This window comes from Melozone crissalis, unplaced genomic scaffold (genome assembly GCF_028551555.1).
Source record: "Melozone crissalis strain CALT ecotype California unplaced genomic scaffold, PUWL_Pcris_2 ptg000026l_1, whole genome shotgun sequence".
NCBI lineage: Eukaryota > Metazoa > Chordata > Aves > Passeriformes > Passerellidae > Melozone > Melozone crissalis.
This window is the reverse complement of record NW_026535804.1, coordinates 7418703-7435971: the sequence shown is the minus strand read 5'-3', so window position 1 is coordinate 7435971 and position 17269 is coordinate 7418703. Positions and strand designations below refer to the sequence as shown.

At 57.2% G+C, this 17269-nt stretch overlaps 1 protein-coding gene across 1 annotated transcript in view; it reads left to right on the top strand.

Annotated features, from left to right (window-relative positions):
* Nucleotides 1-12599, top strand: part of MYOCD (myocardin) — a 96097-nt gene extending 83498 nt beyond the window's left edge. The window contains exons 6-13 of the mRNA XM_054278795.1: nucleotides 2689-2864; nucleotides 3949-4074; nucleotides 4567-4823; nucleotides 5164-5317; nucleotides 6821-7762; nucleotides 10372-10485; nucleotides 11393-11450; nucleotides 12037-12599. Coding sequence (XP_054134770.1) covers nucleotides 2689-2864; nucleotides 3949-4074; nucleotides 4567-4823; nucleotides 5164-5317; nucleotides 6821-7762; nucleotides 10372-10485; nucleotides 11393-11450; nucleotides 12037-12599 — 2390 coding nt within the window. The remainder of the gene's footprint in view (nucleotides 1-2688; nucleotides 2865-3948; nucleotides 4075-4566; nucleotides 4824-5163; nucleotides 5318-6820; nucleotides 7763-10371; nucleotides 10486-11392; nucleotides 11451-12036) is intronic.
* The last annotated feature ends 4670 nt before the right edge of the window (nucleotides 12600-17269 follow it).

Genomic DNA, 17269 nt, shown 5'->3' with positions numbered 1-17269 from the left:
AGCCTGGCCCTGGAGCTGCTCCATTCCCAGCATGTTGCAGCTCTCCTCTTTGAAGGTGAAATGTTCCAGGACTCTGCCTGAAGAGGAATTTTTCAGGAGAGTTCAAGTAAAATCTCCCCAGCCACTTACTAAAGGAGAGTACAGTGGCAAAAAAAAAGGTTAAACCCCCCCCCCCCCTTTATAAACATTTGAGGCAGTGTGAGCATGACTTTATCCCCTGGAGCTGAGGTTTGGAGACTGGAGAAATGAGCTTAAGTCTTGAACAGAGCATCTCTCCAGCTGCCTTGTCAGGAGCTGGTGGTAAACAGAGATTTACAGGACCAAACTGTTAAAAAGTCTGGCTTAAAAATGATTTGTTCAGTTTTAAATTTCTCCCTTTCACAATGCTGTTCTATCACATTGCTGGGGAAAAACATGTCCTTGTAAGCCAGTTCCATCCCATTTAGGGTCAAACATGCAGCTCATTAGGGTCCAGCATGAAGTTGCTTGGTACCATAGGGTGCCATGAGAAGAAGATGATGCAGAAACCATCCCTCAGGTTTCTGCAGAAGTTAAAGGATCCTCAAGCTCATTTTTGGAGTCAGAGGCACCTTGTGGTGCTCACGATTTGGGGCAAAGGGCTGAACACATAGCGGAGATGAGTACCGGCACTTCTGAACGTTAAGCCTTTTGTTTTTGCAATACCAGAAAGATGACAGGGTTTAAAATCATTTTACTTTAACCTTGGAATCTCAACTGTTTATACAGTGGAAAGTTCAGCTGACATGTTCCTCTAATCACCTCCGGCAGGGCGAGCACAAAGTGCCAGACCCCAACCGAAAGCCCCAACGTCCCAGTGACAGAGGCCGCCAGTGCCCTGCATAGCTGAGCAGTGATACAAGGAACTTTTTTTACCAGGTCCTTGTCATCACTTTGTCCAATGCGCTCCAGAGGACAATACCCAGTGCATTAGAAACAGCCTGGAGCAAACACCATCCTGCCTGAGATTACAGCAGGGACACGGGACCCAGAAACAATACGCTCAGGCTGGGCTGGGTGAGAGCAGGGCAGATAAGGGAAGCATTCCCCATTGGCACAGCCCTGTGGTATCAAGCAGCAGGATGCAGCACATTCCTGTCGTGCTCTGGGCTGTCGCTGTGTCCTGAAGGTCCCTTGTGCTCCCAGCTTTGACATCACTTCCCAACGCACACTCCCCTGCAGATCCACAAGTCCCCATTGCTTGGAGTAATTTGTCCCAAGAGGGGATGTCCATGCTGGCCTGCAGCTCCCATGCAGCCCAGGTGGCCCATGCAATGCTGCAGCTACTCAGGGACCTGTTTGGGTGCTGCCTCTGATGGAGAAGACACAGACCCTCTTTCCAGGGACAGCAATTTGAACACAGCTGCTCTCATTTCCCCAGCCCATGTCTGGGCAGCAGCCCAGGCAGGGAGCCAGGGCTCTGTCCTCGCCCACCCTGGCACCAGCAGCCACAGGGAGTGGAGATAACCCTTATCTCTCAGATAGGGGCAGGGGTCAGAGCAGGAGGTGCGTGTCATTGAGAAGGTGCACATTGCTACAGCAGCAGGGACAGGTGGAAGCTTGTCCCCAGGCCCTTCCTATTTCCCCATTTGTCACCTCACTATCAGCGTGCCAAGCTGCCTGACAAATGCCAGACATGAGCACGAGGAGATTACGAGTGCGGCCACGCTGCTCCTTCCTCTACCCCCACCTGCAGCTCTCCTGAGGCTCACATGAGACCTTTTTTTCTCAGCACTTTATTTATCATCAAACCTCGGGGTCAAGAGCCCTTGCCCATCTGACTAGCAGATAACAGTGCAGGAGCTGTGCAGGGAGGGCAGCCTGGGGCTGCCAGGCAGGCAGCAGAAGTGGTTGGAACCATGTCCTGTGGGTGAAACCTGTGCACAGAGACAGGATGTGGGAGCCTCTGTGCACCTGCAGCCACATCCACCCTTGTTGGCTCTTGTGCTGTGAGCAGATGGATCACATTCCAAGCTGATTTCAACCTCACTCCTTCTGCTCAGGACAGAGTCCATGTGTGGTGTGGGTGTTCAGCTGGGGTGCTCAGCTCAGGGAGGGCGATTTGTGCCCCTCTCCCATCCCAGCCCAGTGGAGGGGCAGGATGGCAGAGCCCCTCCTGCCCCAGCCCCACTGTCTGCACCAGCCCTGCTGTGCTGGTGGAATGGGCTCCTCCATCCCCTCCTCTCTCCCTGTGCCAAGGAACAAGGGCCATGATCCCAGCTCCTCCATCCCCTCCTCTCTCCCAAAGAACAAGGGCCATGATCCTGGCTCCTCCATCCTCTCCTCTCTCCCACGGGATGCAGTCCATGTTCCCAGCTCCTCCATCCCCTCCTCTCTCCTGTCCCAAGGAACAAGGGCCATGATCTCAGCTCCTCCATCCCCTCTTCTCTCCCTCTCCCAAGTAACAAGGGCCATGATCCCAGCTCCTCCATCCCCTACTCTCTCCCAGTCCCAAGGAACAAGGGCCATGATCCCAGCTCCTCCATCCCCTCCTCTCTCCCTGTGAGAGGAGTGCCCTATCCATGGCTCGGGTCCCCCTGCTCTCCCCCAGCCGCGGGGCACCCCCGGAGGTGCCCGAGCCCCCCGTGTGCCCTCACCAGGGCCGGGGAGGGGGCGGCGGGCCCGGCCCGGCTCCCCACGGCTCACCCCGCGCCCGGTCCCACCCCGCAGGCTCCCAGGGCGCCTTTCCCCGGCAGAGCGACGCCTTCGCCTTCGAGGAGGACAGCAGCAACGACGGGCTGTCCCCGGAGCGGCCCCGCAGCCGCGGCTCCCCGGGCCCCGCCGAGCCGCCCCCCGCCTCCAAGGCCCCGGAGCCGCCCCCCGCCGGCCCTGCCGGGGCTCCTCAGGTACGGAGAGGCCTCCTGGGCCCGGGGGACATGCGGGGCGACAGGAGTGACCCGTGCGGCACAGGGGATGGCACGGGGGATGGCACGGGGGATGGCACAGGGGAGCGACACGCGGGGTCCCGGGCCAGGACGTGATTCCTGCCCTGTGCTCGGCACTGCTGGGGCTGCACCTTCCGTGCTGTGCCCAGTCCTGGGATCCCCTAATTTAGGAAGGATGTGGGGATGCTGGAACGTGTCTAGAGGAGGCACGCTCCAGCATCCCCACAGGCTGGTGAGGGGTCTGGAACACAAGTTCTGTGGGAGCGGCTGAGGGAGCTGTGATTGTTTATCCTGGAGAAGAGGAGGTTCAGGGGAGACACATCACTCCCTACAGCTCCCTGACAGGAGGGTGCACCCAGGTGGGGTCGGGCTCTTCTCCTGGGGAACAGCGACAGGACAAGAAGACACAGCCTTAAGCTGCACCAGGGGAGGTTCAGATTGGACATTAGGAAGAAATTCTTCACTGAAAGACTGGTAGGGCATTGGAATGTGTTGCTCAGGGAAGCGTTGAAGTCACCATCTCTGGAGGCGTTTAAGAAAAGCCTGGATGTGGCACTCAGTGCCATGATTTGGTTGATAAGGTGATGTTAGGTCACAGATTGGACTCGATTATGTCAAAGGTCTTTTCCAGCTGTGTTAATTGTGTGATTCTGGGACATTCTGTGTCATTCTGTCATTCTGTGTCGTTCTGTCATTCTGGGACCGCGGGGGGACCGCGCTGCGCGGGGCCGGCGCGCCCACTGCCGGCCGGCGTGGGAACTGCAGCCTCGGGGAGCGCCGGGCCGGGGTGGAGAGGGGGACTGAGGGGAAATTTGGGGGAAATTGGGAGAATGTGGAGGCTGGGGGAACAGCGGGACTGGGGAAAACTGGGGGAATGTGGAGGCAAAGGACTGGGAAAGGACTGAGTTAGACATGATGGGACTAGGATAGGCATCTGTGCGGATTGGGAACAGCATGGGGTGAGGAAACGGGGCGCCAGGAGCCCCAGTCCAGGCTGGACAGCCCTGGGTCCGGCCCCACAGCCCCTGTCCCCTCTCCCTTGCAGGATCGTCCCCCCAGTGCCGATGGGCACGCTGCGGACGCTGCCCCGGGGCAGGGCAGCCAGTGCGACAGCCCCAAGCAGCCTGCGGGGCAGGAGAGCCCGACGCTGCCGCTGCCCTCTGCCGTGAAGGTAATGCCGTGAAGCTGCCCAGGAGGGGAACCAGCCCGGGGCAAGCAAGCCTGTAGTGCCCGTGTGCTGTGCCCCAAATGTGTGGGAGCTCTGGCCTTAAAGGCTTTGGATAATTCAGGCAGACAACCTTGTGTCAAAAACTAATTTACTGATTTATGTAATGGTACAAGATACAACATTACACCTTGCTAGAGGCAGCTGCTTGAGTCCTGCACTGAAAACATCCCCTGGGGCTGGAGCAGGAGGAGATACCAGGCCACACTGGAGCACCTTCCAGCAGGGAGGGTCATTCTCCCATCTCATGTGCTACCTCCAGCCCAGCTGAGATGGGACACAGTGCCAAGGGAGTGCCCCACAGCCAGGCTCAGCAGCTCAGAGCTGGAGTGTCACAGTGCCAGCAGGAGCTGCCTTTGTTCTGTCCCAGGCCTCTGAGGTCCCATGGGGATGGCAGGAGCTCTTCTCACTCCTAATTCCTTTCCTTCTTTCCAACAGTCCAAATCATCCAGTGACAGCAAGAACCGTCACAAAAAGCCCAAGGACACCAAGCCCAAAGTGAAGAAGCTCAAGTACCACCAGTACATCCCTCCAGACCAGAAAGCAGAGAAGTCCCCTCCACCCATGGATTCTGCATATGCCAGACTGCTCCAGCAGCAGCAGCTCTTCCTGCAGCTCCAGATCCTCAGCCAGCAGCAGCAGCAGCAGCAGCAGCAGCACTTCAGCTATCCTGGGATGCACCAAGGACAGCTAAAGTGAGTGGCACTGTGCCAGCAGCAGGACTTGGTCCTGTTTCTCTCCAGGCTTTCCCATCTGTATCCATTTGTGCCAGAGTAAGGGGATAGAGGCACAACACCAAAACAGAAAAGCTTGGAAACAGCACAGACTCCTTCCAAACCACTCTGGCTTTGCATTCTGGTTGAGGCACCTGTGGTGGGACACCAGCCATCCCCTGCAGCCCAGCCTGGTTTTCCTTGGCCATCCTGAAGTCTCACATAGGGGACAGGAGACCCAGGGGAGCAGAGGGATGGGATGCTGGGCACAAAGACCTTGGGGGAACATACAAGTTACCCCAAATCTCCTTTGTTATTTCAGGCAATCAAATGAGCAAATGGTCAAAAGCTCAAATCCTTCATCAACTTCTGGCAACAACACCCCTCTTTCTCCAGTGAAAACCACCTTTTCAGGCCAGACTTGTGTCTCATCTATCAAGCCAGGCCCTCTGCCCTCCAACCTGGATGATCTCAAAGTGAGTGCCAACTTTGTTACTGCAGGAGCAGAATGTCACAGCCTGAGTGTGCTGTGCTGCCTCTGAGTGTGCCAGGGAGTGCCAGAGGCTGGGAGGGGCTGTGTTAGAGATGAGACAACCTGAACCCCCTGCTCTGAGCCACTCAGGAGAGCAGCACAGCACCCTGGGCAGGGCTTGGTCACTGGGGAGGCTCTGAACACGAGGGCTGGTTGCTCTGCAGGTGCTGAGGGGTGCGCTGCTCCAGCCTGTGCAGCAGCAAACCAAAGGTGCAGCCTGGGGAGGCTGCTGGTCAGGCTGAAGGATGATCTGAGCTGCTGCTCCTGCAGCTCCTGCCTCCATCCCTGTGTGGTTTTGGCATTGTGGATGCTCTGACAGACCAGCCAGGGGCCAGTAGAGCAGCATTCCCCACTCGGTGGCTCAGCTCCTCAGCCAGGCCAGCTCTGCTCTCTGCATGAGCAGCTACCTCCTGCTCCATGCACTGTTTTGAGCCCCTCTCATGTAGGCAAGAAAGGGCATGGGGGGAATCCCTCATATCAGCTGTTCTTGTATTCTTTGCTAATGGACCCTCAGTCATGGGAAAGGCCAAATCCTTCTAGGAGCAGAGACCTGGGGGCAGCCCTGAGGTACAAACAGATGAGTTTGCCCTAGCTCAGGTGACTGAATCATGTGTGAGCACAGAGCTTGTGGCTCCAAGGTGTCACAGTCTGTGAGCCATCAGCTGGCTCCTGGTCTGGGCTAGAACCCTCTGCTCATGGAGAAATCCACTGCTAGGAAGGGAATCCTGAGTTGCTTCCCTTACCCAAGACCAGTGCTGGTTCATGGAGGAGTCACAGTTCTCAGAGGAAAGATTTCCTGTTGGGAAAGGTTGAGATTCTGCAGGATGGGCAGTGGTCAGGCCTGTGCATGATGACTCTGGTGACTGCAGGTGAGACAGGGAGCACCTGGGAGGTCAGAGGTTAAAGCTGGAAGCTGTGATCTGAGACTCCTTGTTAGAAGCACTGGGTTTCTAAAGGGCTGATCTGCCACTGATGGCAGAGACTTGATGGTTTTTCTCTTTGAACCAAGTCTTATGAGCTCTCAGAGGAACTCATCACACCTGAGATAGCTCAGCTACCCCAAATGGCATAAAATTAGCAGGATGGCTTCTGAGGTAGTGTTGGAAACAGAAAAAGTTTTAATAAAAGGCAAAATAACAAAGTTCTTACAGAGAAAAACCAAGCCAGGGGTAAGAGGTTCTAAAACACTCCAGAAAAGCAATTATTTCCTTTGTTCTCTTCTTTTTCTAGTGAATTGCTTAGGTCAGACCTTTTGGCCTCTGTCCAATTGGGTAGCTCAAGGTTTGAGGTGAAGTCCCAAAGCTCCTATGAGGTGTCTTTTTACCAAAATGAGGAGAGAAACTTCTGGGCTTTTTTATCCTTTTTAAGGAGCCAAAGGATAATTTGGTCACTCTGTCAACAAGGGGGCACATCCCTACAGTCTGACCAGGAGTGATTTCCCTTGCAGGTGTCGGAGCTGAGACAGCAGCTCCGGATCCGGGGCCTGCCCGTGTCGGGCACCAAGACGGCGCTGATGGAGCGGCTGCGGCCCTTCCAGGAGTGCAGCAGCAGCACGGTGCCCAGCTTCAGTGAGATCACCACCGTCACCTTCCCCGTCACCCCAACCAACACCCTGTCCAGCTACCAGTCCCAGTCCTCCACCAGCATGTTGTCCAATGGTTTCTACCACTTTGGCAGCACCAGCTCCACCCCGCCCATCTCTCCTGCCTCCTCCGACCTCTCCGTGAGCGGCTCCCTGCCCGACACCTTCAACGATGGGCCCATGGCGTCCCCACAGTTTGGCCTCCAGCCATCACCAGTGCAGGGCAGCGCTGAGGAAAGCCTCATGAGCAGCATGAACGGAGGGAGCATCCAGCTGGAACTGGAAGGGATAGACACGGAGAAGGACAAGATGCTGGTGGAGAAGCAGAAGGTGATCAATGAACTGACATGGAAGCTGCAGCAGGAGCAGAGGCAGGTGGAAGAGCTGAGGATGCAGCTCCAGAAGAGGAAGAGAAGCAACGGCCTTGAGGAGAAGCAGCAGCCTGCTCAGCATTTCTTTGGTGTCCCCATCAAGCAGGAAAACACCGTGTCCAGCTGTCCATTTGCATCCAAACAAATGGCCCTGAAAGGCCAGGCGGGCAGCTCGGATAAGCTGAGTAACTGTGGAGTGCCGCAGGTGCCCCACATCGTGAACAGCCACTGCTTGGAGCCCGCAGGGCAGAGCACCATCACCTCCTCGACATTCCTGAGCCCGCAGTGCTCCCCGCAGCACTCTCCCCTGGGCGCTGCAAAGAGCCCCCAGCACATCAGCCTGCCGCCGTCCCCCAACAGCCACTACCTGCTGCCCGTGTCCCCCGAGGGCCGCAGCGGGTCCCCCCCGGGCAGCAGCTGCCTCCGCACGGCCCCGGTGAGTGCCAGCCCAGCCCGCAGCCCTCCGCTCACACCACGCGGGGGAGGCCCTGCAGATTCCTGCTGCAAGTGTCCCAGATGGGCAATGGGATGGAGGCTGAGAGCACTGCAGGGTCCAGTGCCGGGTTTCTTCTGGGGAGCCCTGCCACCGCGGCCAGTTGTCCTGGAGGGGTGACAGCACAGCTCTCGTGCCCCATGGAGCCCTGGCACAGCTCCTGCTGCCCTGGGGAAGCCCTGGCACAGCTCCCCTCCTCCCCAGCACTGCTCTCTCTGCCCCTAGGTGAGCCCTGGCAAGGCTGCCTGTGTCCTGGGAGCATCCTGGCAGAGCATCCTCTGCCCTGTGGAGCCCTGGCACAGCTCCCTCTGCCCTGTAGAGCCCTGGTACAGCTCCCTCTGCCCTGGGGAGCTCTGGCACAGCTCTCTCTGCCTCTGGAGGAGTCCTGGCAAGCTCCCACTTCCCTGGGGGAGCACTGGCACAGCTTCTCCTACCCGAAAAGAGCCCAAACCCAGCTGCCTCTCCCCTCAGGGGGAGTCCTGGCACAGCTTGCTCTGCCCTTGGGGGAGTCCTGGCACAGCCGTGCCCCATGGAGGCCTGGCACAGCTCTGTACACAGCAGGGATGCCCCAGCGTGGATCCCTCAGCTCCTGGGAGAGCCCTGGCACAGTTCCTACACCCCTGGGAGACCCCACTGCAGGGCTGCAGGCCTTCCCAGGAGCTTGCCAAGCCATTGTGGCTCCCAGCAGCGTGTGAGGGATTTTCACCACTGAGCTGGAGGAGAGCAGTTCCCCTGGGGAAGCCTTTTCTCAGGGAGCTGGAGCAGGGCTGGCAGTTGAGCTCTGCAATCAGAGAGAGCTTGTGCCTCCCCATCAGGCCAGCACAGAGCTGTCCTCAGCAGCCACCACTGCTCACTCAGCCCCCTGGACAGGCACAAACACTTGGGGAGGGGGACATGCTGCACAAAACAGCACAAGGCTCTGATCACAACCCCAGTGCCCTCCCAGGTGCCCATGCAGTGCCAGGTGTGCTCACAGGGGTGTGGCAGGGCAGGCTGGGTGTGTGGGACAGCCCAGCCCAGGGCAGGGCTCTCCCAGCCCTGCACAGTGGCCCCGAGCAGGCATTGGGGTGCAGCCCTGCACAGTGGCACAGAGTGGGGCTCAGGAGCATGGCAAGGTAGGTGCCATGGGCAGCTGGCAAACAGCACAGCCAGGGAGGTGGGAGAGGGCAGCAGTTCATGGTGAGGAGGGCACAGGCAGAGCTGCCAGTGGAATGGGCAGGGAGGGCAGTGGGGCTGTGCAGGGGTGAGGAGGTGATGGGAACACTGGTTTGGGTGGCTGGGGAGCAGAGCAGGGGATGCAGGGGTGACCCTGGCACTGGGCACTGCAGCAGAGCTCTGGGGGCAGTGGGACACAGGGCTGTGAGCTTATACCCAAGAGAGGCACCAGGGCTGCTCTGGACAGATGGACAGTGGTCAGTGAGGCTCAGGAGGGAGCAGTGACACCACAGGGCCATCTCCAGCGGCTCCCTCACTGCCCAAGGGCAGGGGGATGGTCCCATTGTGTCCTGCAGCTCATCCCAACTCCACCATCACCCATCCTGGACCTCCCTCTGCTGCCTGCAAGGGGCTCCTGGGGGTGAGGGTCCTTCTTCAGCAAGAACTCTTCCTTTGTGCCCAGCACTGCAGTGCTGTTTCTCATGAGCCAGGGGCAGTGTTCCTTCAGGCTCCCTCCACAGAAAGGTGGCCAGGATGTGCATGGCCAGGCAGAGTGGCCCTACGGCTGCCCTGGATCCAACCCACCTGGAAGGACAATCCCCTGGGGCTGGTTTTTGTGGGACAAGGCCATAGCCAGGCAGCAGGGAAGGACACACAAGGGCTGGAGGTGATGGGGACAGCAGCTGACAGGCACTGGGCTTCAAATGCCATCCATCCTGAAGGGGAGCCTGGCAAAAAGCTGGCAAAGACATGCAGGTGTTTGGTACAGGCAGAGATTTCCCTCTTCTCAGTGACCTTCCCTGGCCTGAGCTCTGTGAGATGTCCCCTCAGGAGGTGATGGGGAGGAGCTGGGGTGGCTGGGGAGGTGCCTCGTATGGGGTTCACACTCTCTGAACCTGAGAGAAGCAGAGAAAAGAATGATCAAAACAATTCTTATCTCATTGGCTGCACCTGTGTTGTTCACAAGTGAAATGCATTGTGGAGATTGTTCACCTGGAGGGAATTGGTAATTGGATTCTGGTGTGAGTGTTTTGATCATTCTGTTCTCTGATTCTCTCACTGCTTCCCTCAGGCTCGGAGAATGTGAATCCCACACCTCATCACTGGCCAAGCACAGCTGACCAGCAGCAGCATCTCTGCCCTCCCCTTGTCCTGCATGTCCCCAGGACACCAGGCTGCCCTGTGCCACCTGTCTGGCAGTGGCAAGGGGCCAGCCTGGCCCTGGCTCTCAGAGCTAGCTCAGGGAACTGGTTTACCTGCCTTTATCCTGCTTAAAGCCAGGCATTTTGGGTTGGTTTGATCCACTAAATTGTCATTTTCCCTCACCAGCCTCAGCAGGATGAGAGCCAGGGCTCCTGCCTTGCACTGACTCCATTTCCCTGTATTTCCCCATGCAGATGGCTGCGCAGTCAGGCCAAAAGTTTTCTATTTCATCCCCAAGTTTTTGTAAGTCAAGCCCAGCCCTGTCAGAGGTAAAGCAGCCTCCACCCTATGAGGATGCAGTGAAGCAGGTAACTGCATGGTTTCTGTTTTCTCCAGCCTAGGGCTGCCCCTGCTGTTTGCAGTCCGTGGGACTCAGCTGCAGGAGTCCCAGCCTGTTCTGGTCTCTGGGCAGGACAGACCTGTTTCCATGAGGAATGGGCTTCCCTGAAGGGTTAGTGCTGGCTAGCTGCCACAAACGAAGACACCCTGCTGGGCTGGATGGTGTCCCCTGTGCACCCAGGGGTCCTGACACCCCCCAGCTCCCCTGGGTGCCAGTGTGTTCTCTTTGGGTGCCCAGTGCTGTGTCAGAGACAGACCCTTGAGCATTCCCAGGTCACCAGGAAAGCTCATCCTGCTCGTCCATCTGCCCCTGAGCCATACCCTGGAGCTCTGTTCCCGCAGGGAGGACTGGCCATCACCCAGGAACACCCAGAACCCCCAGGAACACCTTCCTTCCCATCAGTCTGGGAGCAGCCTCAGTGCTGGGACTGCTGGTGCCTTTGGGAAAGTGGAGTGATGCCGTTGGCAGGGTGAAAATGGGTTTATGCCAGCGTGCAGGAGATTTGCAGGTTCTGGCCAGGGAGAGGAGGGAGACTGGGCAGTGCAGGGAGGGCAGACAGGCATGTGCCAGTGTGAGGTGCTGGGGCCAAAATGCTGTGTCCTGAGGGCCCTGGGACAGGGCAGGCTGTGGTGGCCACAGGGCAGAGGTTGGCAGCAGGGAAGGTGCTTTGCTCCCTGGATCATTGTGCCACGTCCCTGCGGTGCCCTGAATGCTGCTGCCAGCCTCGTGTTGGTGTGGCCTCTCTTTTGAGTGGGAGGAAGCCATTTGTGAGGTCTAGAGCCATCCTTTCTGGGGTCTAGAGCATCTACCTGCCTTGTGGCTGGAGGGACTGTCCTCCTAATGGCCTCTCCTCTCCTCTTTGTCGTTTGCTGCAGCAGATGACACGAAGTCAGCAGATGGATGAGCTCCTGGATGTGCTGATTGAGAGTGGAGGTATGCTCTGCTTCCCTCTTCCCCCCTGGGGCTCCCCCTCCAGCCAGCATCAGTCTGTGGGGCTCAGTGCACCCCAGCAGAGCTGCCTGAGTTGAGCACAGCTTTCCCCTGCCCTCCCTGTGCCAGCACCCACTGAGATTGAACCCAAAATCCCATTGGCCTTCCTGGACTCTGCTCCTGTGTGTGCCAACCCTTTGGGGTGGTCTGGGCTCGCCTGTCACCTGTGCAGAGAGAGGGGACAGCAGGACAGGAGCCCTGTGCTCAGCACTGCCAGCCCCCTGCCCACACAGAGCCCCCAGGGCCCCCCATTCCCAGGGCTGCCAGTGCCAACTCCCACACTTCTGCTGCCCTCCCCTGTGCAGTGCTGTCTGTGCCCTTCCCCAGCCCCCTGGGGACAGCTGCCAGTGCCTGTGCCCTCGGGACTGTGTCCAAACCCGGGGGGTAAGGTCAGAAAGCAGGAATGTGTGAGGGAGGGTGGGCAAGCAGTGCCAGTGGGATTGAGCAGGCCTGCAAAGGGATGCCCAGGAGGTCAGCTGTGGTGGTGGGCACTGCCAGGGCACCTCAAACCCCTCTCCTTTGTTGACAGAAATCCCAGCCAATGCCAAGGAGGATCGTTCCTGCCTGCAGAAGGTGCCTCAGATCATGGTGTCCGCGGGGAGCTCGGCTGGCCCTGTCCCCAAGGGCTCTGCCCCTTTCGAGCCGGGGCACCCGGCCCCGCTGCCCTTCGAGCACTGCCCGGGCAGCAGCGACGCCCACCTGGAGGTGCTGCTCAACAGCCCCCTGGGCAGGGTCAGCGAGATGGCCCTGCTGAAGCTGGGGGCAGAGGAGCCCCCCTTCGAGGGCATGATGGAGGGATTCTCTGGCAAGGCCGCCGACGAACTGCTCAACTCCCAGGAGATTTTACAGACTCCCCTGTCGCCCATGGACACCCAGCTGTCCCCCTCCCCTGCCGAGGGCTCTGCCTTGCAAATGAGTTTCACTGAGTCTCCGTGGGAAACGATGGAGTGGCTGGACCTGACCCCCCCCAGCTCGGCCAGCGGCTTCAGCTCGCTCACCCCCGCGGGGCCCAGCATCTTCAACATCGACTTCCTGGACGTGGCTGACCTCAACCTCAACACCAGCATGGACCTGCACCTGCAGCAGTGGTGAGGGCACGTGCTGGGGCAGGGGGCTGTGGGCCTGCAGCAGGCAGCACAGCGCTCCTGCCGTGCCACAGGACGTGCAGGCCTAACGTGTGCCTCATCCAGGGCAAACTGGAGTCATTTCCCAGCATATGGACTTGTTTGGATTTCCAGTCACTGAAAATGGACAGCACAGCTCTGGTACTTTGGTTTTCCTCCTTTGACACAACCCCTCAGAGGACACCAGTACCTGAAACAACACTTCCTTTGATTGACAAGAACTTCCATTTTCTTTCTTTAATCTTTCCCCCTCCCAGTTTTAGCAGTCACTCTTGTGAGAACTGGAGCAGCTCATGACAAGACTGTGTGGTGAGGTGACCTCACCTGGGTGGCAACAGGAAATCATGGACAGGGAAATGCCCTCTCCTCTCCTCTCCTCTCCTCTCCTCTCCTCTCCTCTCTCCTCTCCTCTCCTCTCCTCTCCTCTCCTCTCCTCTCGGCAGACCTGTTGGGCTCACTTTGGCTGTGCCCATGCCAGGGTGAGGAGCAGGGGCTGTGCCCAGCCAGGTGCCCAGCACCCTTTGTGCTCTCGTTTCCCTGCTGCCCAAAGCTGCACTGCCCCATCGAGCAGAGCTCTGCTCCAGGTAGATGAGAGATGGAGATCACCGAGCTCACGGTGGCACCTTGGCATGTCCTGAGGGGCTGAGAGCCCAGGACTGTCCTGGCTGCATTCTGAGCTGGATCAGGCTGCAGCCTGGGAGCAGAGAGCTCTGGACGTTGGAGCAGATGTTGAGGATGCAGGCACAGGAATGGGGGATGTGGCAGCCCGGCCGTGTCCCGTGCACACAAAGAGATGAGTGATGTGTTTTGGCCAAGGTAGGAGCAAGTGGTGAGAAAGGACCAGCCAGGCTTTGGAGGGGCTGTTCGTGCACAGCCAGGTCGGGGTGATCTCCAGCCCTTGCATGATCCGGGAGCAGGGGGAGCCGCGCAGGGACACTCGGTGACATCTCGGGGGGCAGAGCCGAGCGAGCCCTCGCCTGGCCGAGGCTCTGTGTGAGTGCCTGCCCCTGCCACCCTCCCCTCCGTCCCTCCTCCGTGCCCAGCAGCGTTCCCCTCCTCCCGAGGTTATCCAGCATCACTGCCCCCCAGCCCAGAGCAAGGCTACCGGAGAACAGCTGTGAATCGCCGAGCCGGGAGGAGCCCGTTCTCCCGCAGCCCCAGGGAAGGGAGCTCTCCCGCAGTGATGCTCCCGTTGGGAATCACCAGCATTTCTCCTCGGAGTCTCTGTGCAATATTCTTCCTCAGGCTCTCGCAAGAAGGAGCCTTTGCTTCACTTCTTGGCTTCCACCAAAGAACTCGCTGCAGACTTTGCGACGGGCAGCGTCCGTTCGTCGCAACTCTGGTTTTGCCAAAGTAAATATTGTTGCTGACAAAGATTGTTAAACTATTTACAGACTGAGTGTATTTAATATTTGTGTTACTGGAAGGACAGCACACGGAGGTGAAGCTGCTGGGAGGCTCCCCCAGGGATGCTGGAGCTGTGGGAGGCAGCCCTGCAGTGTCCCCAGGCCCTGGCCTTGTTGCATGCTGTATAAAGCACCTGGCAGTAGCTTTCGAGTCACTATTTAAAGCACCATTTTTCTATTGTACAAATGTCACAAGGCACTGCTAGCATAGACAATCACAGGTTGCATTTTTTAAAAAGAATTTCTTTTTCTAAGTGAGAGATTTTTTTGAAGCCAGTCCGTGGAGAATATTCAGAGCACTTGAAGCAGAGTAGTGTTAGCTGCTCCACTGTGGCCTTGTACAGAGTTTTCCAGGTAACTTTCTCCTCTCAGCAATTGTATTTCCTTATTTAAAGGGATGCTGTCAGCTTCAAACCTGTAAGCAAGCACATTTCCTTACCTATGTTACCAGCAACACCTTCATTATTAAAACCCTTGTCTTGCCACTCTGTGTTTGCTGTTTGACTTCACCACTGGGACAGCCACAGCCATCCCAGCTGCCACCCCCTGGGACCAGCTCCATGCCCTGGGACAGCCACAGTCCTTCAAGGCCAGATTAATTTCATTCATGGCAGCACTTTCTCCTGGAAGATTTCTGAACACACCCACCAGAGCCTCGTGTTTTTCTTCTGTTGGCTCTGGCTTTGCTGTTTTCCTGCAGCCCCCACTCCTTGCGTGCCCCTACAGGCAGAGCTGAGCCCCTGCCCAAGCCCCTTGGTGTTTGTGTCAGCACTGGGTTGGTGGCTTCAGGGTGCAGCTCTGCCACAACCAAACCTCCCCCTGCCCACAGGCACAGCAGGCTGGGACCCTGGGGAATCCTGGATCCTTCTCCACAGCAGCCCTGAGTGTCTGTTTCCACATTTGTCACATCTTCCCTTTGATTAGAAAAGGTTCCCAGGCACTTGCTCACCTGTGTGCAAGGAGGGGACTGCCCAGGTGGGCTAAAGGTGAAATGGTCCTGAGACATGGCTCAAGTGCACCTGAAAAGATGCAGATGAGCAATTAACCAGTTCCTATGAACATCTTTAATGTCTAACCACACCCTGCAGCCAGGTGGGCTGTGATGAACAGCCTGGTTGGGGTCACTCAGAGGATGAGGAGACAAATCTCAGCCTGGGATTAATTCAGGAATTACCATGGAGTGGAGCACTCTCCTGCCCGGTCTGCCTGCTGGGGAGAGCCTGCCCGTGCTGCTGTGAAAGGCAAGAGGCAAAGAGCAGAGGGAATGGTGCAGCTCTGAGGGCAGGAGGGATGCCTGGCAGGTGCCAAGGTTTGGAGCAGAGCACCTGGGGAGGCTGAGTCCAGACCAGGCTGCAGCTGCTGGCAGAGAAAGGGATCACAGGGTGTCCTGAGTCTCCTGCCAGGCCCCAAAGGACACCAGCAGTGGATTTTCTGCTGCATGGAGAACTCAGCCCAGCTCTGCCTGGGCCCCTGGTCCTGCAGCCAGCCTGGAGCAGCCTCCAGGGAAAGCAGAGGGTGTGCCAGTGGGATGGGACCCCTCCCCTCCACTGTCCTGAGTCAGCCCTCACTCAGTCTTCCATGTGTAGGTGATCGTCCCACACAGCCTGTCCCAAGGAATTTGGGGGTCTGGGATTTTGCCTTCTCTCAACACCAAGCTGAAGGATCCCAGTGATGCCCTGCTCTCCCTTCATCTTCCTGCCAGAAAAAACAAACAAACACACCAGAAGTAATGCAAAACAAACAAACAAACAAGCAAACAATGTTTTGAGAGTCAAATTAACATTTTTCATGCCTTTAGCAAGATTTTTAAAATATGAGCTGCCTGTCTCAGTTCACCATGCAGTGCTTCCCCCACCACAGGCACTGAGACATCCTCAGCATCTCCCCAGCAGCTCCCAGGTCATGGTTCAGGCAGTTTCCCTCCACATGGAACCCCACAGGCACCACAGGATTTACCACACACAGTCCTGAAAGCCAGAAAATCTTCTCAGTGTCCATATCTGCCTTCCCACACACCCCAAACCTCTCCGGGGAGGGAAGGGAAGGGAAGGGAAGGGAAGGGAAGGGAAGGGAAGGGAAGGGAAGGGAAGGGAAGGGAAGGGGGAAGGAAGGCACAGCCACACCTGCAGGGTGACACCGCTGCACCCAGCTCTTCTGCTCAATTTGAACAGGAGTTTCCTGCTTGGCCACGCCACGTTCTCCTGATGGGAGGCATGGATTTATGCCAAGACAAAGGTTTTCTGGCAGATGTCCCCCGGAACAGCCCAGACTGCCCTGCTGTTCTGTTTCCAGCAGAAAGTGCCGTGTGTCTCCAGGAGAGGGAGTTTGTGCTTCATCTCGTTCTCCAAGCACTTGCACAGCTGTAAACATAAAGGCAAAATACAGCATTTTCCTTTCCTTGTTCCTCAGAGCATTGAGGAACCTTTCCTTACCTCGCTTTGAGCCCAGGGAAAGATGGAGTGATTTGTGTCAGTCCTTTTTCTCAGGACTTTTTCTCCTGAGAAGCTGAGAGGCTTCAGAAATGAAATGCAAACTATAATTATCTGCTGCTGTGAAATGCAACAGATGCATCTGTGATTGGCTCATGTGGTTCTTTTTAATTAATGGCCAATCACAGTCCAGCTGTCTCAGACTCTCTGGTCAGTCACAAGACTTTATTATCATTCTATTCCTTTTCCTTTCAAGCCTTCTGATGAAACCTTTTCTTCTATTCTTTTAGTATAGTTTTAATATATCATTTTTCTCTTAATATAATATATATAAAAATAATAAATAAAGACTTCTGAAACATGGAGTCAAGATTCTCATCTCTTCCCTTGTTGGGGTTGCCTGCAAATTCTACATTTGTTGACTCCGAGTGAGGAACATTCCCACACAGCTATTCCTGATCCTGAGCTCTGCCATGAGCAGGGATCCCTGCAGGCTGCTCTGCTCTCCCTCTCTGGGCTGGGCACCCCTGGCCTGTCCCATCCAGCCCAGTGCAGCAGGACAGGCACTCCTGACCAGCTCCTCTTCCTTCCCAGAGGGGCTGCTGGGGTCCGGCTCTGACTGGGCAGATTCCAAACCCTCCACAGCCTCCAGCAGAGGAGACCTCCCAGCACCAGGACTTACCCAGGACTCTGAGTCCATCTGGGTTCTGCAGACCTTGCAACCATCAGAGCTGGGAGCTCCACCTGCCCTTTCCCTGGAGGGTGGGCACAGCCCCCCGTCACCCTGGTTTTTTAAGATTTTC